At 36.8% G+C, this 23,042-nt stretch overlaps 4 protein-coding genes and 1 long non-coding RNA gene across 5 annotated transcripts in view; 1 reads left to right on the top strand and 4 right to left on the bottom strand.

Annotated features, from left to right (window-relative positions):
• The window catches only part of LOC149269858 (uncharacterized), a 119,548-nt gene that overhangs the window by 94,542 nt on the left and 1,964 nt on the right, over positions 1-23,042 (top strand). The gene's annotated exons all lie outside the window — the stretch shown is intronic.
• LOC108612048 (uncharacterized) lies at positions 12,642-14,009 on the bottom strand. Its single transcript, XM_018004933.2, has 2 exons — positions 13,076-14,009; positions 12,642-12,969 (listed from the first exon to the last, which is right to left on the bottom strand). Exon 1 carries the CDS (start codon positions 13,812-13,814, stop codon positions 13,089-13,091), a length of 726 nt encoding a protein of 241 aa, XP_017860422.1. The 5' UTR covers positions 13,815-14,009; the 3' UTR covers positions 12,642-12,969; positions 13,076-13,088.
• LOC108612046 (uncharacterized) lies at positions 13,967-15,179 on the bottom strand. The gene has a single exon (XM_018004930.2). It carries the CDS (start codon positions 15,055-15,057, stop codon positions 14,116-14,118), a length of 942 nt encoding a protein of 313 aa, XP_017860419.1. The 5' UTR covers positions 15,058-15,179; the 3' UTR covers positions 13,967-14,115.
• Positions 15,675-16,905, bottom strand: LOC108609512 (uncharacterized). Its single transcript, XM_018001233.2, has one exon. The coding sequence runs from the start codon at positions 16,805-16,807 to the stop codon at positions 15,833-15,835; it is 975 nt and encodes a 324-aa protein (XP_017856722.1). The 5' UTR covers positions 16,808-16,905; the 3' UTR covers positions 15,675-15,832.
• Positions 17,481-18,544, bottom strand: LOC108612047 (uncharacterized). The gene has a single exon (XM_018004931.2). The coding sequence runs from the start codon at positions 18,440-18,442 to the stop codon at positions 17,615-17,617; it is 828 nt and encodes a 275-aa protein (XP_017860420.1). The 5' UTR covers positions 18,443-18,544; the 3' UTR covers positions 17,481-17,614.

Raw genomic sequence — 23,042 nt, 5'->3', positions numbered from 1 at the left:
GGTGTTGGCTCACTGGCTTCCAGGCAAGCAGAAACAGCGGGGCCGCCAGTAGGCAAGCAATAGAAGGTCGGGCCGGATCGGGTCGGGCCGAGTCAGGGTCTCCTGGCCACATTAACGCCGCTCTGCCAGGCTGTCTGCAAAAGAACTGATCGATATATGGCGATTAATCAGACATTGTCGCTCTCCGGCCTCATGCCGTGCCAAAGGTGTGAAAAATTTCACGATTGCCTGTGCAGTTTCTGCTGAAAATGCACCCAGGGGAGTTGGGGTGTCGGTGCTGGCAATGCGAAAACCCTGGAATGCAGATGCCCCTGTAGCTGGGATAGCTTCGCGTTGTGTGTGTCCGAGTCCTGGAATCGGGCCCAAACTACGCAAAGTCACACACAGCTGATGTGGGAAAGTGCCGCAGGCTGTGAAAATGAAAATGTACGGCAGTTGGGCATCTAAAGTCATTAAAAATATTATTAAGAATACAAGAAGCCATAAATTAAATACTAAACAGAGTTATTTTACTAAAACTTCTCTTAAGAGCAGCACTCCTTGCTCTTCTGAAGGATGCCATTTTATGTGTAGTCTAACAAGATTTATTATTATTATAATAATTTTTTATTTGTTTTTTTTTTTTTTTTTTTTTTTTAATAATTATACACAGTGTGTGTTATAAATTTATTTTTACTAGAGGCAGGCTATTTGTTTTTTTTTTTTTTTTTTCACTGTGATTTTAATCATTTTTCCTTTGTTTGTCTGCGTTTTTTGCAAATTTTTGGGTTAGAAAGAAAGTGTTGGGTGAAAGCCTTGAATAGAAGAAAAATGTGTGTTTAATTATTATTTGAAACACTTTGTTCTGTTTAGTTAGTCAAAGTGCATAAAACAGCTGATGGTTTTTAGAAAATCTGCTGAGATCTCTACTACACACATCTAATCCAATCTAATTTATACAATCAATCTTCATATTCTACATATTGCATTAAAAAATCATACAGATTCGGAACATATTCTGCATGCCACCAATACGAACTTTATAGTCTATCATAATTATCTATAAATCATTCTATATATAAAATATAATATATATTTGCATTGAATAACCGCTATCTTTAGTAACCGCAATTAAATCCTCAATATTTTCTATTGCTGCACTTCTGTAAATTCTATATCTAACTGCCATGCAGTGGCAACTGTTGTTGTTGTTGTTGTTGCTGCTGCTGTTACTTTGGTTATGGGTCTTCCTAGCCTAGGGTTGATGTTGATTTAAACCGCCGGACAGTTGACATTATGAACGGCCAGTGGCGAGAGGCGAAGCCACGCACGTTGGCAACTGACAGATGCTGTCACCCACAACACACACACACATACACATGCATATCTATATAAACAAATGCACACACACACACACACAGCGAGACATATGCATAGGCAGGCATTTGGTGCCATTAATATGGGTTGCAGCCATGTAGACAGTTGATGATGTGAGAGCGAGCGAGAGAGTGGGAGTGAGTGAGTGAGGGGGATAAATTGTGTTGGTGGCTTTGGCACATGCATTTTGCACACGACTCTGGCGAATGCTCATTAATTATGAAGGTATTAATATTGGACCAAAACGCACACACACACATGTACATACATGCATACATATATATGGGCATAAATTTTGAGCAAACATAATTTATAACAACACATATTTGTTGTTGCTGCTGCTGTTGTTGTTGTTCTGCCTGCTGCTGGCGGTTTGTTTATTTTAACGCTCACAACTCGCATGGACTGCACACAGAAAAAAGTGTGTAAATATTTATAAATAAATGTTTGACTGTGCGGCGTTGTATGTGTGTGTGTGTGTGTGCGTATGTTGGGGTCAGCGCACTGCTGGCAACTGCTGTAAGCGCGCGTCGCCATTTTGTTGACCAGTCAGCCGCCATTTTGTCAACAAATATTTAAACTTAACAAGCACAACGAAAAATGCAGAAAAAAAGTTGACAAAAATTTTAGCTGCATGTATTTTATGAAATTTTTAAAATAGTTTTTCAATTATATTTTTACAAAATTAATTTAGCGTCTAAAATGTTTTGTTTTGTGAATTTAATTCAACTAATTAAAATGAAATTGTATATTGACGATAATTAATATTTAATTTCAATAAAAATTCGTTTTATGCAAAAATATATATTTATATTTAAATTTTCAATCATAAGTTATTTCAGTTAATTATATAAAATTGTAATACAATTGACGTAATTTTTTAATTATTTATTTAAGTTATTTTTTAGGTTGACAATATATATTATTTTTATTTACATCATTTTAAAATGGAATATACTGTATATATCATATTATAAATTTAATTTAATATTATTTTCAATTAGAATCCTTTCGAGCTGTGCAGCTGCTGTCAACATTAATTTAATAAGCCACTCCAGATGCCATTTCAGTGGAAGCCTTAACAAAATTGTCATTTCAATGTACTTATTTAATTAAAAAATATAGATATTATACTTATGAAATAGAAAAAATGAAATGGATATGAAAAGGGGTCTCGACCCCAGGTGTTTGTCCTACGCTCTGTTCGCCTTGACAATTATGTGCAATCGGTTTTTGGAGTGGCTTAAGCCGCTTGCACTTAATGTGCGTCCTCCTCTACTGTGCGCTACAGTCCTTGTCGTCGTTTGATGAGGTCACCTTCTTTGTGCGCCTAAATCGTGAATGATAACTCGCGCTCAATCATCGCGCTGAAAGGAAATGAAAGCGGCTGCAGCACAATAATCGAATAAGCCGCGCATTCATTGCTCGCAAGTGAAAGAAATAAATCCGCACATGTTCTCAGCAAGAAGAAAAATAAAAAGAAAAGCAGAGGAGACGCAAAGGAGTTGAGAAGACACGACACATCCTCAATGACAGACAAAGATCTCTGCCATACAATTGATTGATGCACGCGTGTTGCAGTTGCAGCTCAAAAGGAAATCCCGTTCCAGCCGCTTTCCAATTTTCCAATTGACAACTTGGGTATTTTGCGAAATCGAAACGCCACGTCGGCGTCTTTGGCGTTGGGTTATTGGGTGTGGCACGGTTGGAGGGGGGAACGCGAGGCCAAGACCATTTCGCCATTCAGACTCAATCAGGACTTAGGCTCGGCAAATAGATAGAGATGGGCATTAAATTGTACGAAGAAATAATAATCCGCTAAGCAGCTATCAAGCAAAAATGACAGACTTGCCAATTTTAACGCGCCTTGCGTCGCTGATCCGCTTAGTGAGACGGGCCGTGCTGCGTCGTTCCATCTCGTTGGCAGTTCAAACTCGTTACATGATTTTTATTGCCATGTCGCAGCAGGAAAATCAAATTAAAATATAAAATTTTAATGACCACAGGGCACCGCAGACCACAGTCCGGCCGGCCGTCCGACCGTCCGACCGTTCGGACCACAGCCTCTGTATGGCCCTGGCCTGACCTGGCCTTTTGTTCTAGACCAACATTTCGCCAATATTCGCTTGGCTCGGTTGGTTGGTTCAATCAGCGATATGACATAATGCGTTTCGACCGACCGATGTAACGTGAGCTCTCTTTTTCTCTCGCTCTCTTTCTCTCTTACACTCTCTCTCTCTCTCCCTCTCTCCTGCGCTCTCTTTGCGTCTTTCTCTGCCTGTTTGCATTTCACGTAATTCATTAAAAAAGTTAATTTTTGCCATCCGCTGCATTGGACCTCGTCCATCCGTTGGCTGATTGTGTGCTGATTATGGCCTGTAAAGGATGTGGCGCCTTATTGGTTAACTCTCTGTTCTCCACACTCTCTCCTCCATGCATTGCCTCCATGCATCCAGATAGTTCATAACGCTTATGGCAGGCCACAACTCTCATGAGCATTGTAAATTTTAACTGTAAGTGTTTCAAATTTAAACTGCATTTAAATAACATGGATAATTTGTAAATGAATTTCACTGGAATTCCTTATGGTCCTCAATATTTTTTACATAACTAAAATGTATATATAGATTAAAAATATTTTTCAAAGTTTTATATATTGCTTTAAGAGAATTAATTTATTTTATAAATATTTTTAATAATTTTTATACATGATTTCAAAAATGTTTCTGTATAGTAAATAATTTTTTAAATATTATATATGCTTTAAAAAAAGTAACATATTTTAAAAATACACATATTTAAAAAATTGTATATATATTTTAAGCTGAATTTATATTTATTCATATATTTATGTATATTTTATATATATATTTAAAATACTTAATTAATCATTCATTTAAAATGTATTCCTGAACATAATTTGCCAGCACAGCTTTTCTATTTCATTGAGTTGCTAAACATATTTCCCAAAAATGGAAAACCTTTTTACCCACTGAGAATGATAAATAATTAGAATTTTTTCTCACTTAGGACAACATTGAATTGCCTTCGACAAGCCCTCATAAATGGTTGAACACACCTTCCTTTCTTCCACTTCCATTTTTCTGGGCTACCATAAAAATATTTTAATTAAATTTCATATATTTGGCCACACGATATCCTTTTATTTTTTACGCATGCCACACACACACACACACACAAACACCAACAGCGAAAAAGAGAGAGAAGGAGACACCATAGCAGACCCTGACCAACCGGAACCCTGACATAAATCGTACTCCATTAATCATTCAAATTACCCATACATCATCATTACCCGCTCGGGCCCCGAACTGTCTGGCCCGGTTCATAAAATTGAGCGAGTATATAAAAATATATATAATCTGTGCAGCAAAACAATGCAAGAAAAATATTTCAAAAAATTATTCAATGAGGGCGGTCTCAATTAGTTTTAGGGGCAACAGGTAGGAAAATTGAAAATTGAAAAAAAAGGAAAACCGTTTTCATTTACCTGTTTTTATGGCCGCTCAAGTGGAAGATCTTAGACAGTGCGACGGCTCTGTGCACAATTTTCCACGAATTGCACTAAGCCTCTGCCTCAGCCTCAGCCTCAAGCCCCGGCCTTAGACTAGTAGCTGGATATTTATTTTTCGTGCTAGACATTTGGGCATCCTTAAGACTCTCACTAAAGCTGCGGCTTTAGCCCAAACAGCCAACTGCTTATGAGTCTTAAAACTAGATTTCCAGGGATACATAAGTGCATTTTGTTTAGATTTCTGTGTCGATTGGCAAGCTGGATAAGCGGTGAGCATCCTATTGGATGTTTAAAGTAGAGCGAACATGCTGGAATACATATATATACGAGTATATAGAGAATACAAGCTTGTACAGTGTGTAAGGTGTATGTAAAACATTTATAGACTAACTGTATAACTGTCTGAAAAATAATCCCAATAAATTATATATTCTATATAAAAAAATTACATATATAACTAAATTTAGTCATAGTCTAACAACTCAAAAAAAAAGTAAATTTACATGATTATTTTGTCTGCAGTTAAATATCATAATAAATAAAAAGTAATATATTTTTGAATGTTTAATAATTTTTTAAAATACATATTCATAAAACATGAATTAAAGAATAAATTTATTTAAAAATCAATCAAGGTAAATTAATATAAATAGACTCAATTAAAAAAAATTTTAATAAATATAATTTTTTTAAATTGCGTAATTAATTATTTATTTATTTATTTGTTCTGTATATAAATTTTTTTACATTTCTTTACGCATTCTTTAACCTTTTGCCTAATTTGATTCCATTCCGAGTTCTAATATAAGGCATGCACAAAAAAAAAATAGACTTTTTTTATTTAAAAATTCTTATAAAAAAAAAAAACTCTATTATAAATCATGCTTGGAATAACATTCAATTCAATGATTTACCATTGGTATCAGCCTTAACTACCCTTTGCACTCCATAAATTAGACAGAAAAGCAAGCAACTGTCTCTAATGTCAGATGCGAAAGAAACTCTTACAAATTATGCAAATCATGCAACGGCTAATAGGGGCCAGGAGTTGGCACACCTCAGCGGCGGCTGTCACTGGCTTCTGACGCCTCGAAAAGATCCGAATTCAGATAGACTAGGGAGACAGAGAGAGAGAGAGAGAGAGAGAGGGAGAAGGAGAGCGGGAGAGGTGGATGGGTTTGGCCCATTAACACATTTCGATGCGGAAATGCAGTTCAAGTGCTTGGAACGCTGTAATTTCATATGGCATTGTGTCGTTGGCAAAGATCTCCCTCTCACTTTAGTTAGCGGTCTCTCTCTCTCTCTCTCTCTCTCTCTCTCTCTCTCACTCTTTCTGTATGTGATATGTTGGTGCCTAAACAGCGTTAACTAACCGCAGCGAATGATCAAATATCGAAAATCAATTCCGTAACCATTGTCAAGCATAATTAAAATCCACATTCGTGGCGAGGGGTGGTGCCGCCCTAGGGCAGAGACCGACTGAAAGTGAGTGAAGAGCGGGAGAGGGAGGGGGTAAAGACGGGACGCCTGCTGAGGTGGTGTCGCATTAAAAGGATGTCACCGCATTCGACTTGCGGTCGAGTCGACCAAATTCTCTCACGAGTGCCACTCGATGTGATAAGGATAAAGAGCGGCAGTGACTACAAATTGGAAACACATTTGGACACAGCGAATAAGAGAAAAAGGGGCGGCCAGAACCTGGTCTCGGGGTGCTCCGACCGCAGCTTCCGAAACCTATTTGGGTTACTTTTCGAGTTCGAGTTCGGCTTTAGTTTTGTATTACATTTGCAACTTCAGTTTCAATGTCAACTGCTAAAAAAAAAAAAAAAAAACGTAACATTGGAATGGAAAGGAAACGAAGAAAATTTCTCAACCGTAACAAGAAATAAGTTACATGACTTTCAACGGATGCCCGTCCTCAGGTCTGGCTTGCTCTCTCGCAAAAGGGTCTGTCAATTGGTGGTTCGGTTTGGGTTTTGGTTTCCGTCCTTTCGTCTTCAGCTGCAACTGTGTCTGTCTATGTCTAGTTCTTGATTTTAATTATTGCATTAATGCTGCGCCGACAAATTTGTGGTAATTTAATATTTGTGCAAGCCAACCAGTCAGTTTAGTTTTTCGTCTTCGTCCTCAGGTCCGGTTCTCTCACTCTAACTCGATTATGAGACTCAGGCCCAGTTCGTGCCGAAGTCAATGTGCAATTGGTTTTGCGTTTTTACTCCTTTTTAACCCTTTTGTTTCATAATTCATAATTAGTGTGTTGAGTTATTGCTTATTGAGGCCAGTTCCCAAAAACTAGTTATCTCTCCTGGCATTTTCGGGCTAATATGTTGCTTGGCTGGACAGCTTGCCCCTTGGGCTGAACTCACTATTCGGGGCCTGGTTCACAAAATTACTTTAAGACTACAAGGAAATTGAATAATAAGGTTAGCCAACAGACCAAAAAAAAAAAAAAAACAAGTTGTAAGTTCCTGAGAGCTCAGCACTTCACTGGACAATCATAGAGCAATTATTCTTGATTTTCCCATCTTTCTTCCTTTTTCATTTTTTTTAGGTGTAATGTGACTTTTAAATGGCTTAGTTTTTGGGTTAAGGTTAACTTTAATGGACAGTCAACGGGACTTACAGCATTTAAAAGTGCGCCCAGAGTGGTTCTTGTTTGGGATGGGTTGGCATGTAGTATAATTCTTATAAAGTATTATATAGATTTAATTACGATACAATTGTAAATAAATTGTGGCTTTGTTTGATTTTTTTATTGACAATTTTTTTTTTTTTTTTTTTGGAAGAAAACATGTTTTTAAATTGCATAAAAATTTATATATTGCATAGAGTTATATATACAAACACAATTGTAAATAAATTGTGGCTTTGTTTGATTTTATTGACAATTTTTTTTTTTTTTTTTTGGGAAGAAAACAGGTTTTAAAATTGCATAGAAATCTATATATTGTATAGAATTATATACAAAAACAAGATAAAATAAATTGTGTTTTTGTTTGATTGTTTCTTATAAAAAAAAGTTTATAAATAATTGCCAACAAATATAGTTTTTCTTATTTATTTATATATTTAATATTTTATTTATTGATATTTATTTATAATTATTTATTTTTAAACTTAATTAAGTTAAATTTAATTAATTCAGTTTTTTATAGAGCTTAAGCTTGACTTTATTTAGTTTGTAAAATATAAGATTCGTCTGCAAATGTAAAATGTAAAAACAGTCGTGTTGGAGCTAGTTAGGTGTTTTTTAAGTATATATTTAATAGGCATAATTATTCTCATTCCTGAACTAGTAATTAATTAACGACATAATTATAATAAATATTTAATTTATTTACAAAGATTCTAAATGGAATTTTCTTGCTAGCCCAGCTGTTGGTATCCAGCTGCCATTATTCAACATATTCACATAAATATTTCACAGGCTGTCAGCAGCCTCCGCGCATTGAAAGAGTCAGAGTCAGAGTCGGAGTCAGAAATCTCTGCAAAGCAACATTAGTCAGTCAACAAAGTGTCAATTTGAAGACTCGCTCATGATGTTCTTTCAATGTTGACAAACTGCTTGGCAGGTTTTTTTTTTACACTTTTTGTGGGCTTCTATTTAGGCTCGACCATCGCAGATTGAAGCTCTTCAAATAATTACAACTTGTTCGCACATCATTCACGTTCGCGAGAAGTGCAAAATATGAAGTATCTGAGTATCTGTCAGCACGTCTGTCGCGCCTGTCCTCGACCCGTTGCATAGCCTCGCTTTTATTTGTTTGCCAAATGACGAATGTGGCCGATGACGACGACGACGACGACGACGACGATGATGATGATGACGAAAAAACGAAAAGGAGGCGACACTTGGTTCATTTATTTGTATTTTGCAGTCGGCAAAATTTCAAAGTCGGCATCATTAACAGCAATGCGCCATTTTGTTGGCCACTCGAATGAGGCTTTGGAGTCGACTCGTTTGGGGAGTCGATGAGTCGTTCCGTTGATTGATGTAGCATGTAACACTGTGGCAAGTCGAGTCGAGTCGAATGCGTTAACCAAATTGTTAAACCAGGCCAGCTGTTAACAGTCTGCTACCCTGCAAACAAAAACTAAAGTATAAAACGCCCAAAGGGTTTGCCTCTCTCTCTTACACACTCCCCTCTATCTCTCTCTCCCTCTCCCTCTGACTCGTACTCTTGTTGTTTTAGTGTCGTTCGTCTATGCTAATTTGTTATTTTAAGCATGTTTGTTTGCTTTCCCAATGAAAATATTGACAAGAAAAAAGGTAACGTTCCAGCAGCAGCAACTACTACACCTGAGGCAAAGATGCTTATATACATACATATATAGACATATATTTTCTCAGTCATGCTGGGGGTAACGGCAACAACAAACAAGCGAGCCAATTAACGCAAAAGATACAATTTGAATTCCTAATGAATTTCGTATAGTGTTTTAGTTTGGCCAAGTCGCTGAAGGGCGAAATTCTTGAGCAGAAATAAATCAAGTAAATAATAAATATTAAAATTAGTATGCGAAATTTATTTGGAATTTCTTAGTAAATAAACATTAAATAACATTAATAAAAAATATAATAATAAAATATTTAAACTAAAATGTTTTTTGCAAATTTATTTTACTAATGCATTTTATTTTGTGTTCAGTAAAGTATAAAATTTATGATTTATATCAGTATTCTATTAAATAATATGAATTGGAAGGTGGCTCACAACTTAGTTATTAATTTTTATTAATTAATTTATTTTTGGTATTCTAGAAATACAAGACTTTAAGCCTGTAAAATGAATAAAATATTTATATATTTTATTATTATATTATATATATTAAAATTTATGTCGTGGCCTGTTTTTTCAATTTTCGGCAGTCATTATTTAATCTTGCCTAATGATGCTTCAGCACAATTTTTTTATTCCGAATTTCTATCTTGATGAGATATACTTAATGAAATGAAGAAACACGCATAGCATAGCTTCTGAGCTATGTATGGTAACGTGCTTGGAGTAGACACTATAATCAAAGATCTTCCCTTTGGCCCCCCTGTCAGTTGACATATGTTGTAACTGGGCTTTTTTCCTTTAGGCATTCCGCCACCCTCGGCTGTAAGTTGGCCTTATCAGGCAGCAACAGATCTAACGGACTTTGGGCACATTTTGTTGCATTTCATTAAAACGAATTGCTGCCGCCTGTTGCCTGCCAAACTTTCCCACGTTTGACGCCTACCTCTGCTGGCAGATACCACGCAATGCGGCGCCAGGTCGTGTTGCAACACTTCCGCATACGGAATCGTTGTCACCGGAAAGGTAAATCACGATTTTGTGTAGATTTCGCTGACCGCGCAACAAGCGGAAATTTCAGTTCAGTTCAGTTTTTTTCTTTTTGGGGTGAAAATTATAGAAAATATGCGCGCAGCTTTTTATTTCAAGTTTTTCCGCGCACACAATTTCCACCCCGAATGATAAATAATTATAATGCCATTGGGTGGTGGTGGTGGTGGTGTTATAGCCATAGCTGCCAAGTGCCTTGGCTTTCCCTTCGCCTTGGCAGCAACCACCACGAATCGCGGCCGTTTAATTGCATTCGATATGCGCTTTTGGGAAATTTCCCACGATTTTCGTGCTAGATTTTCACGACAAGGTAACGCAACGGTAAGCTTGGCTGCTGGCCCTCCCTCTATACCTTTTCTCCTTATATCCCTATCTCTCTCTTTCTCTCTCTCTCTCTCACTGAGCTCAACATATCTATAGTCATAGAGCTTCTCAAACGCATCATAATCAACATTTCTGCCCGCTGATTGTTTTCGCGACTGACCGCGGCGGCTGGAAAGGGGTTGGGGGTTGATCGTAGCAATGCCCTAAATACCTCTACACACACACACACACACACATGCATAGCTGGCTTGGACAGCGGTTAGGATGCCCTAGCGTAGTCTGAGATTTGTGTGACTCATAACGAGTTTTTCGTATTGTTCTAAATACTTTTTCTTTTCGCCTCGCTTGGACCTTAAGTGGATCGGCATGTAGATCGGGCCACGGCAGCGGAATCGCGCAGGCGCTACTAATGCCTGGCCATTGTTCTTTGGCAGCTCGCGAACGCCTTGGCATCCTTTGTTTAGCGCCAGCTGCCGCATTGTTTTGCCCCTGGACAGCGGCGAGCGCCCATTAATCCAGTTCTTCCTTCTTCTTTTTTTCTCTTTTTATTTTCGTAAGAGGTTGAGGTAGTCGAGGATTCAGTTACGCCAGCTTAAAGCGGCGTCCAATTGAGGCAAGAGATACTTTATGTAAATTTTTTTTTTTTTAAGTATTATAGTTACTTTTTTTGTTAATCCAGTTTAAATCGATGCGCAAATCTCCTTTCGAATATTAAACGGAGGAAAGGGGTGGCGTCTGTAACAGAAAGGCGTTGGTTGAATTTTGATCAAACACTTGAGACAGGAAATTGTTTGCATTTTGGCTGAGACGACAGAGTTTATGAAAATATTATTTTGGAATTTTTGTTTGCTCTTCAGCATTGAATGAATTTTTCGCTATTTATATATTTTTGCTTCTAAAATTATTGTAGTTTTGTTTCTTAACTATTTATTTATTATTAGAATTTTTATAATTTAATTTGTTTTACTTTTTAAATTTATTTTCTATTTTTTTTATTTATTAGTTTTAAATTTTTGCATATATTAACTTTTTTATTTGTTTTTGAATTTTTTTCATTTGTGAACTTTATTTATAATTATTTTTATTTCTTTAATTTTTTACATATTCTTAACATAACATATGAAGCTTTGTGGAATTCCTTTTGTGATTATTTCTGTGATTCGCAATGGCTTTTGTATTTTTTCATAAATATTTATTATCTACACGCGACAGTTTAAAAATAAAATTTATTTAGTAGCAAGGAAGTATTTTGACCATAATATTTACACAGCTTGAATTGTCAAAATTAATATTTATGTATACGCATATGAGTATACTCTATATATAGAAATATTCATTCGTACCGCAGCCAACATGTATACAAATTATTGATTTATTAAAAAGCAATTTCAGTTTTAATTAATTAATGTCAATAATATATTCTTGATACAAGAACTCTATTCTATTCTAATCTATCAAAGTAAAATTGGTTTGATATATTTAGTTTTATATAATGCCTCCTCTTCAATGTCTCTCCCGCACAATAACTATTTATTTTATTATCTATCTCTATCTTTCTGCTGTTCTCTTCCTTTTTAATCTGTCTCTCTCTCGCTCTCTCATTTGAGATTTTGAAATCGGCGTTGACAAAGACATCTCTCTATACCTCCCTCTCCCTCTATATTTTTGCTCTCTCTTTTACTCTTTAGTTCTGTCTCCGTCTTACTTTCTCTATATTCGTCTATCTCTTTCACTTTCCCTCCTTGCCTCTCTCCTACCCCTGTCATTCCCTCTCACACACCTTACATTCTTTTGTAGTTATATAATCTGTTCTGATTGACACCTTTTTTTTTAGAATTCGCCAACAGAGCACGCAATGGAATTGTTATATTATCAATATAAATTATTGTTTCACTTGAGTCACCTGTTTACTACCGTATAAACAAAGGCCAGACAATCCCCAGCTATAACAATTAAAGTGCTTTATCTGACTTTTATTTATATCACTTGCATTTACATTGTGCTCTGAGACGTATAGCACGCGCCGCCCATTCAATTGATTTGAGTCGAATATAGCAAATACACATATGGTTCCTATATAGCTATATAAACATACATTTATCAAAAGACAATGAAAGTGTCAGCAACTGCAATTGCTGCAGCTCCTTTAGTTTTAGTTCATAGATCAAACAGCTGAAATTTTATTTTTAATGATGTGTCCTAATATTTGCTTCACATTTCTGCATATCTTCGTCTCTGATTGGGTTAAATTAACATAGTATTATTATGTCTTGACTAAATTTCCATGTGTACATATCAAATGGATTCACGTAATTCCCTGCTGGTTATCGTGGCCTACAAATACAATCTTCTTGCTGTCCAAACGCAACTCATCCATGGGCCAGGCTGAAGAGTTGCCTTACAATATGTTTGCCTAGACTTGAGCTGCAATTAAATATCAATTACAGTATGAATACACATACATCTATATATACATATACACATATATATACATATACATATACATATATATATTCAGTTTTTTAATCACTTTTGGAATAGATCTAAATGGCTTTTGTTGACTCGCATGCCTGCGAGCGTGTCGTACTCGCGGAAATGGCCAGGATGCGTTCGTGGAGTATCATTTGGCCAAAGAAGAGCAAAACACTGAGATAGATATATTCGTGTTTGGGCACATCGGATTGCCGATCGTGTATTATGGTGGCCGTATACATGATCATTGTGATCGCTGTGAAGGCAAAATAGTTACGCACTATAGTAAATATAGTATCGTTCTTGATGATGAACGCATTGAGGAAGAACAGTATCATCATTATATTGGCAACTGCGACGCCCAGGCTGAGCATCAGATCACCTGGCACCATACGCATTGGAAAGTACGCACCATAGAAGATGGATGTGATGACCACCAAGAACACAATTGTGACAGCATATATATTGACCATATATCCCCTGGAATTCTGCTGCTCGACCGCAATGTAGAGCGTAGACGATTCAACAATGATTATAACGAGCATCACGTTCCAGGGACAGCGACGACCGCACGGCGTACAGGACAGCAAACAGATGCCAAAGAATGTGGCCATCAGCCAGAAGCCATAGCGCTCCTGGGGCATTTTGTATTTGCGCCAATCCGAAAAGTATCCAATGAGTATCCATTGGATCAGGGCTGCGAGGGCGAACATTGCGCTCAGCAAATAGATGCGCACCTCGTGACTTAAATTTAGATTCGGCGGACCTCCATATACATCGGCTTCACGGCGATCCATTCGTTAATTTGCAACTTTCTCGATTTTGACAGTAGGAAAGGCCACTGGAAAAGCAGATACTAACCAGAACATGCACAACTTCATCAATGTTACTTAAAAAATAAAACCAAACAAAACAAACAAAAATTAAAACAAAATAAAACAATAACAAATGATTTTCCAATTTTGACATTCAAGCAGCATGAATGAAATGATATTGATGAACTGAAATTTGTTGTCATTTTCACACTTAAGTTCAGTTCAATTAAAAGGGAGAATATACTGTACATACATAGATATATTGTGAATATACGATTTAAAATTAACCCGTGTACGACCAGTTAGGCCATACGCCCGTTTCCACGTAGACATAAAACAAATAGAAGGCCCCAAAAGACAGGACACAGACGGTAAATTCCATGCAGATCAAGAGGGCTGAATAGCTCGTTCTGAAAAATGTTATTTCTCTGAGGCGTCCGTGTATGAGTTGCACATTGTAGGGCGTTAGTATGATCTGACTCGACAGTAGCAGGACAAAGAACACTAAGCAAAGGATCGGTGGGCTATAGAATAACAGCACAAAGAATAAGATCTGTGAGGCGAACAGAAATATGCTAGCCAGGCAGCTCATCAGTCGCTCGCATAGCCCCTGGGTGGGCGGGCAGTGTATGCCCATGAGGTGCAGCAATGCTATCAAAACGAGCGCACCGCCCTGGAAGATCAGCAACAGTTTCCAACTCAATAGATCCATCCCATAGGCGCCGCCTAGTGTTAGTAGGAACACATACAGGAAGTCGAGTATCCAGTTAAGCGGAAAGATGTGCTGCATCTTCGGATAGCACATCATCATATCAAACTGGAAAACCGCAATTATGAACCACACATAGAACGGCACTGGCACCTTGGCGCGCAAATTGATTTTCAAGATCGATATGATCAGCCAGGTGGAGCCGCAGATCAGTATGTAAAAGCATGCCGACAAATATACATCGCGTATGAATCTTCGATAGAGCTCATCAGGTATAACGACCACAATTTTAGTTTGATCACCCCGCAAATAAGCCGGTATTTCGCCACGTACGAATACTATCTCGGGCTTTCGTTGGTCGTCTTCCTGAGACTCGGTTAAATAGCACATACTCATACAGTCATGTAGTGTTGTTCGCGTATCCTCCTCATCCCTTTGGCGCTGCAGCTGCTTCAGCTCGCGCATCTTCTCCTTCCGTTGCTCCGGCGTCATCGATTGCCGATTAACTGTCGGCATTTTGTCATCAGTTAAACATATAAATTTACAACACGTCGTTCCTAAAGTTAATGACAATTAATTGACAGTGAAATCAAGGTTTCGTAATCATATTTATGTCTAAGAATTCACATCAACTAAATCTAAATCTAAAACAGTTTTGCAAATTTTTACAATATTTCTGTGCTCAATACAATTTGTTTTCGATACGAATTTCATTTCAAATTTATTTATTGAACTTTACTTTTTGACAATAAAACATATAAAACTAATATAAAATTAATAAACCTATTTAATTTAATATTTATATAACTAGAAATATTTGTATCCAGTCTCGGACTTTCATTTGCATTTTTTCCGAAATTTTTCTTATATAAATATTGTACTTACTTTATTTGCAAAAATATAAAAGAAAAAATACATAAAATAACAATAATAAATAAATTATATTTATTTTGTTTCAATAAATAATTATTTTAAAAAATAAAAATAAAATAAAAATGTTTTTAAACAAAATAATAATGTAACAAAATGATAATATTCTTTTAATATTTTATCTTATTTTTTTAATTTAATATACACTTTGATCTTAATGTCTTATATTGTCTATTTTTAATGTATTTTAATTTGTAAGGAATTTATTTTTGATATTTAATGTTTATGACTTAATTATCTTATTTTATTTACATATTTACTATACATATTTAATTTATTGGATACACTGGCTAGGCATACAAATATATTATATATATATTTATTATGTACATTTCTATAAATATATATATATATAGTACATTTATGTACTTAACCACATTCTGAACCATACGCCCGTTGTCGCGTAGATATAGTACAAATAGAAAATGGAAATACACAGGGCGCAGATGATGAAGTCAATGAAGACAGAGAGGGCACAGGTGCCCATTGTAAACAATGGTATGGCCTGGAGGCGTCCGTGTATAAATTGCGCATGATATGGCATGCCCAATAGCGTTACCGCAAGTAGGAGGACAAAGAAGACCAGGCAATAGACCGGATCACGCAAGAAGATCATCAGGAATAGTAACACAATGATGGCGACTATCATGAAGAGCGTTAGGCAGCCAGTGAGCAGGCCGCCCGGCAGCCAGGTCTGCGGACAGAGCGCGCCCATGACGTGAAAGAGTGCAACCAAAACGAACGATATGGCCATGCCAGTCAGCAGGACCTTCCAGTCGTACAGATCCATTGCATACGCACTGGTCAATGTTATCGTGAGCACAATCAGGATGACGAGTATCCAGTTGAGCGGATAGATGCGCTGCGTCTTCGGACAGCACTGCAGTATTATCATCAGGACGAACCCCAATATGAGCCACACATAGAAGGGCACCGGCACCTCGGCGCGCAGATTGATTTGCAAGGTCGATATGACCAGACAGGTGGTGCAGTAGATGAGTATGAAGAAGAGTGCCCACAGATATACGAAACGTATGAATCTTTGATATAATTCTTCCGGTATAATGACGATGATCCGGTTGCCTTCGCCACGTGCATTATCCGGCGGATAGCCACGTGCGAATACAATCTGCGGCGGTGGCGGAGGCTGGTTTTGCTGTTGCTGCTGCTGCTGTTGCGGCGACTGTTGCTGCTGCAGTTGCTGCAGCTGACGCTGCAATACCTGTATCCGTTGCTGCTGCTCCTGTTGCTGCTGTTGGCGCTGCAGTTGCTCCAGCTGGCGCATCTGCTCCGCCCGCTGCGAGCCCTGTATCGTTTGCCGATGAGTCGGCGGCATTTTGTCATCAGTTTAACCTATAAATTTATTACGCAACATTCCAATAGTTGTTAAAATGACAATGAAGGCAAATCTGTCTTGATTATAATTATCGTTTTACTATGCTTTGCCTTAGGCTTGATTAATATTCATGTTTTATTATTTATTATTACAATTATATATTTCAAATAATTAAATGGCATATTTCTTATGTTATACATATTACATTTTATTTATACATTTTATTATACATTTTTGGACGACTCTATTCTTAATTTTTGTATAAAATGGCATTACGAAAAACAAAAATATATTATGTATTAAAATATAAAAAATGTGCATTAATTTATTAAAATGTGTATACTTTTTTTTTTTAATATTCAGATATATTTTCTTAAGTATAAAAATATAATGCTAAAAGTAATTTGGTAACTATTCAAATATTCATTTTATTAAAGGTAAAAACATATATTTATCAGCAAATTATTTTTTTTTCTCTTTAAATACTTTATGGTATATTAAGTATAATAAGTATATAAGAAAAAGATATTAAAATTTAATAAATTAATCAAAGTTAATTTTTTATTTTGCAATAATTTAAAATTATTTTTGCTTTAAACTAAAAGGCTCATAAAAGGAAATTCAAGTTAAGATAAGGCTTAGCTCTGTTAGGGCCAAAATAAAAAAAATTGGCTACATTGATAAAAATAGGCATATATTTAAGCAGCATTCGATTACATATATAACTTGGGCAATTACCGGTCTATTCAAAAATATATAAACATATATATTCGTCCTGCCAATCATTCATTGATGCATTGATGATGGTCACCAGTCAAAGACCCACAGATAGTAGTAAATAGCCATGAAGAATAGGACGTGGTGCATGTAGATGATAACGGCACAGCTCACGTATTCCTCCCTGGGCAACTGATATCTGCGCCCGTGTACGATTTGAGCATGGAACAGACACATGGGCATCGTGGCAAAGAAGAGGATGCCAAAGTAGATGGAGTGATATGTTTGCTGGTCGGTCACTATAAACAGGATGAGGACCGTGGCGCTGGCCAGGGTGAATACGATAAGAATAACTGAGAAGACTATGATGCCAGGCAGCACAATCATGGGCAGAAGGGCACCTAGCAGATAGAAGAGGATCAGGCCAGCGAATGAGGTGGCAGTGGCAGCCAGAATATTGACGATCGTTCGTTCGGGCAGCAGCAGCACTATGCTCAGCACAATGGTCTCCACAAAGATCGAGGAAAAGAGGCAGACGTACCAGAAATGGGAGCGCCAACGCGTACAGAAAGTGAGCAGAACCAGAGCAACGAAGGACAACACCATACAGATAAATCCGGCCAGACCAAACAGGCGATGCTTCTCCAGCAGCCCTGCCAGCAGCAGCCACTGGAACAGGCCAACCGCAGTGAAAAGAGCGCCCAGCAGATAGCAGCGTTTCATAAAGTTTAGCTTCTCTGCCCTGTCGTACTGCTCCTCAGCCATTGCATCGAAATGCAGCGTGTATGTGGCACGCAGTTGCCGCATCGGCCGCTGCAACGCCGGCTCCTGCGGCAGCTGGGGATGGCCCGGAAAGTGGTGAAGCGGTATCTCGTAGGGCCATAGCTCCCAATATCGTCTCGGATTCCAGCTGAACATTTTCTATTTCAACTGATCGAATTGGAATTTTGACAAGATAATATATGCCGTTTCGACTCGCAGCCCTAGCACTGATCCCTGGCGCAATGGTAAAAAGAAGAGAATCGACAATATGTAGATATTTGGTATACTTTGATATTTCAATAAATTTTTGACTGACTTGCAGATACCCTAAATCAGATGTCAATCTCGTTTTATAACCATTTGGATAATCTATATTTGCCTTTAGCCTACGGCTTGGATCTTAATATTATAATAATTATTATTTTAATTATTTTTCATATTGCCTAAATATGCGTCCACAGTTTGATTCATTTTATTTACTTGAAATTCTCGCATTTATTTATAAGTTTTATTAATATAATAGTTTTTAGTAATAATGTGCTTATTTTTAATTTTTAATTTTAATTTCTATTATTTACATATTATGTTTGTGTTTATTAATTAATAATTCTTATTACATAATTTTTGTTGTTAAAAAAAAACATTATTTACTTATTTAAAAAATATTTTATAATAATTTTTAATAGAATTAAATATTTATTTTATTTTTTTTATTAGTGAGTTTTTAGTTGTATATATTATTTTTATTAATTATATATTAAATTTTTTTTAAATTCGAGAAGACATTACTAATATAAATAATAAATAAATAAAAAATAATTTAAAAAAAAAAATATTTTGTATTAGGTCTTTGTTTTCTTATAAATTTTAATTTATAATTTTTTATACTTTACTATCTAACATTAGAATCATATTTTAAATTTCACCAGTATTTAAAGTATATGGTTTATAATTTTTATGCAAACCAACATTTTGTCCTGAGAGCTTGTTTATAAAACTGTTTATCCATATCAATACAATCAGAACCTTTCCACTACTTCAATCAATATATCATTAATTAAAGTGCATCTATCCTCATACCTGTTTTGGACCAAAGACATATTAGGTAACTAGCTAATTAACTAGACTTTTAACGGCATGTTAAATGATGAATGAGTAATACGGCATTTGAGCATCTGTCTGTAATTTTGTAAGAGGCCCTATCAGATTTACTATCTCAATTCCAGTATCTGTTGGCCAACTGTTTCGGTTGTAACCCCTTTCTCCTGTCTCTCGCCTCGTTTGAGTGTCATGAAAAAGGCGCTACTGTTGGCAGTGGAAAATGCACTGAAGCATGCACAAATCGACAACAACAACAACAGCAACAAAGGCAGCTAGGAAAATGCTAAGTAGCAGCGATCAAAGCTAACAAAACAGCCACAAAAGGATGCAGCGATAATAAGGACAACGAATGCTATACCTCCCCTACCATCCATACCTTACCCAGCCGCACCCTTCTTACACCCCGTTCTCTCCACGCAGAACATTGTTTGTTGTTATTTGGCTGATCGCTTGAATGCCACGCACTGGATATGAGAATAATGGAAAGAAATGGGAAGAAGTCTATCTCTGAGACGCGAGCACCGCCGCATCTGCGGCCTCCATCACGTATCACGATCACTTTCAGCAACGGCGGTCGCGGCATTGTCTTCCTTTACAACAGCAAAAATGAATAGAAAAAAAAAATGACTCAATCAGTTGGCTGGCGCTTATCCTTGATCCTGCTAAGCACATGCAAATGCTTTTCCATTTCCACGCCACGGCTCACAGCCTCAAAGACAGCCAGAAGCAGCTGCAGTTGATAAGATATTTTCCTGCTTACTTATTATGGCTATGGCTCTATTGCCTAAGAAACCCTAAGAATTTCAGCTTTGTTTAGGCTTGAGGAGTTTTTAATCAAATCGTTAACTTTACATATTTCATTAATTTTCCAATGGCTCGCCTAAATGTGATACATAATACTTAAAGCATGTAATGATATTAGAAGCAATATTTAATCCTAGATGTATAGTTTTTTATTAGTTTATTGGAATAGTAGGGTATAGAAAAATATATTACATTTAATATGTGTTTTTTTTTTTTGTTTTTTTATTTTTTTTATTTAAGTTTAAGTAGTGTAGTCTCCATAAAAGCTAAAAATTTATACTTTATATATAAGTAAAAACAAATATTTTTGATAGTTTTAAATTATATTAATTAGTTACTTTATAGTTATTAGATTAGTTTTAAAGTTCAATCTATTAAATTTTATATAATTTATGAGTTTTTTTTTTAATTCTTAATATTAATAATGTTTAATTGTGAATTTAATAATTTTTTTTTTGTTACTAATTTTTTTCTTGATTCGATTTTTATTAAATTAATATTATTAGAATTTTAAATATTTAAAAAATATTTTCACTATTATTTGATTAACATTACAGCTATATTATTTTTAATATATTGCTAATTTTGATAAAATATTGATATCACATTGACAATATTTTTTATACTTTTATAATTTTTTGCATATACTTAATATTATATTTTAAGCTTTATTTCTAAAAAAAAAATATGCTTATAAATAAATAAGAAATATAGTCTTTGTCTATAACATTTAACCTTTGATTAGCATGCAAAAATATTCTACTGACATATATTTAAAGATTTGCATTATAAGTATTCACAAAACTTCGTTTGATGCAATCAGTTTCATTACAACATTATCGAACATGAAAAAATTACAATCTAGTTGGGTTCATTGTACGACAAGAATTCTTGAATTGACAAAAAGTTGGGAAAAGTGAAAGCGCTTCGGCAAGTGCTCGACATGCAAACGAATGCAGTGGAGCAGGCAGATAGCGACTGAGTGAGAAAGAGGGAGGGGGGAGGGGTGTGGAGGAAGAGTTGTCCGTTGTCCGGCCACATGACACACATGCAACAAACTAATGTGGAAAGGGCAAAAGGGAAGAGAGAATTGCGATTGGAGCATAGTAGATTTTGCATGCGAGGCATGCGAGGGCCGACAACAACGACAACAACAACAACAACAACAACAACAACAACATAAAACGCTTCGGGCCGCAAAAAGCACAGTCCAAAATGCGCACAGAAGCGTAACGAACGAAACACAGCCAAACACACACACATGCACACATACGTACAGAAGAGAGAACACAGATGTAGACACAGATGAGCGGAGCCGTCAGCTTCAGGCGTGGGTCAGTGGAGAAGGCAAAATAGCTTGGGCACAGGTTCATATATAAACATATATATGTATATACAAACACACATATGTATGTATATAAATATATGTATATATATGTAGTCTCTATGCGCTGTCTGTACAATTTATAATATTCTATTAGTTCCACGACCCCAACTCGAGCTCGAGCTCGAGCTGGAGACCGAGCCGAGGCAGCGCAGTTAGCGCAGATAATACATCCGTTTCCGGTTAAGCCCATATTTTTGTGTCATTTAGTAAGTAGAGAGTAAAGGGCCAGAGCGGGCAGCGCGGAGCGGGAGGGAGGTAGGTGGGTCGTGCAACAGCGAGTGCGACTGAAACGGACAGCTACAGATGCTGATGGCTAGACAGCCCACAATGCCAGTGACATGCAGCTGGCAGTCGGGTTAATGCTAACGGGAATGGGCATGGGCGTGCATGGGGTGATCAAGAGGGAGAGTGAGAGACTTGAGTTAGCTAGGGTTTGGGCTACTGTTTGGGTTTGAGGTCTGGGGTCTGGGGTCTGGGGTTTGGGCACGGGCCTGGCATCAAGTGATGCGACAAGTGCAGTCGACGCTGCAACGTTGCTGAAGCGGAATCGTCAACGTTTCCGCATATTTCTCATTTCCACGATTAAACATTTGCGAGTTTAACGTCATGGAAAACTGCTGCGAGCGGCGAGCCACCCCTTGGCCAGCTTAGAGTGGGGCAATTTGGTCTAGGCTGGGTGGGGGCTTGTTTCTTAGATAAATCAAAGCTGCAATTAATAATGCAGTTACGCTTGGTCCAGGGCAGCAGCGGCAGCAGCAGCAGCAGCCTCCCCATGAACACGGGAAGCTCAAATGGAGCTTGGCGCTTGAAATGCCATGTAATTATGTATGTTGTCCCCCTCGCTCCCCTCCCCCAGACACTTCTCAAGCAGCACCTGCTGGCTCCACCCTTGACAGCGGAAGTTGCGCTGTGCATTGTGCTCCACGCCCCCCGCCCTTCGCCGGCACCTTATCGCGCTGTCTGTCTGGCTGTCTGATTGTGGGCAATGCCAAAAATTTCCTCATCTGGCTGCATTTTAACACTCAGCCATTAATGAGCTATGCAGGTGCACAGGTGTTCCCTTCAGCTGCACAGGTGAGCCTTGCATGAATCAGCAAGTCTGCGCCAACAGCTGTGCAAATATTCAAATAGCTCGTAAATAGCTTTTTGCTGTTGTTGTTTCACACTGATCAATAAAACACAATGTAAACAATTCGTGAAATTTCATAAACGTTTTTATTTTCTACATAGATATATACATAATATACTTATACATAAACTAAATACGTTTCGTTCAGCTTGACTAAATGGCAATCGGTTTCAATTTTGTTTTGAATAAACCACAAATTAACATAATAATTATTATATTTGCCCAAACTTATTTTGTTTTTTTTTTTTTTTTGTTTTTTTTTTTTATGCCCAATTTATGTGCACAAATTTTGACAAAATTAAATAATTACTCTTTAGATTATTTACACACTTAGC

This window comes from Drosophila arizonae, chromosome 3, assembly GCF_054131065.1.
Source record: "Drosophila arizonae isolate 15081-1271.41 chromosome 3, UAZ_ARI_1.0, whole genome shotgun sequence".
NCBI lineage: Eukaryota > Metazoa > Arthropoda > Insecta > Diptera > Drosophilidae > Drosophila > Drosophila arizonae.
This window is presented reverse-complemented; position numbering and strand designations above follow the sequence as displayed.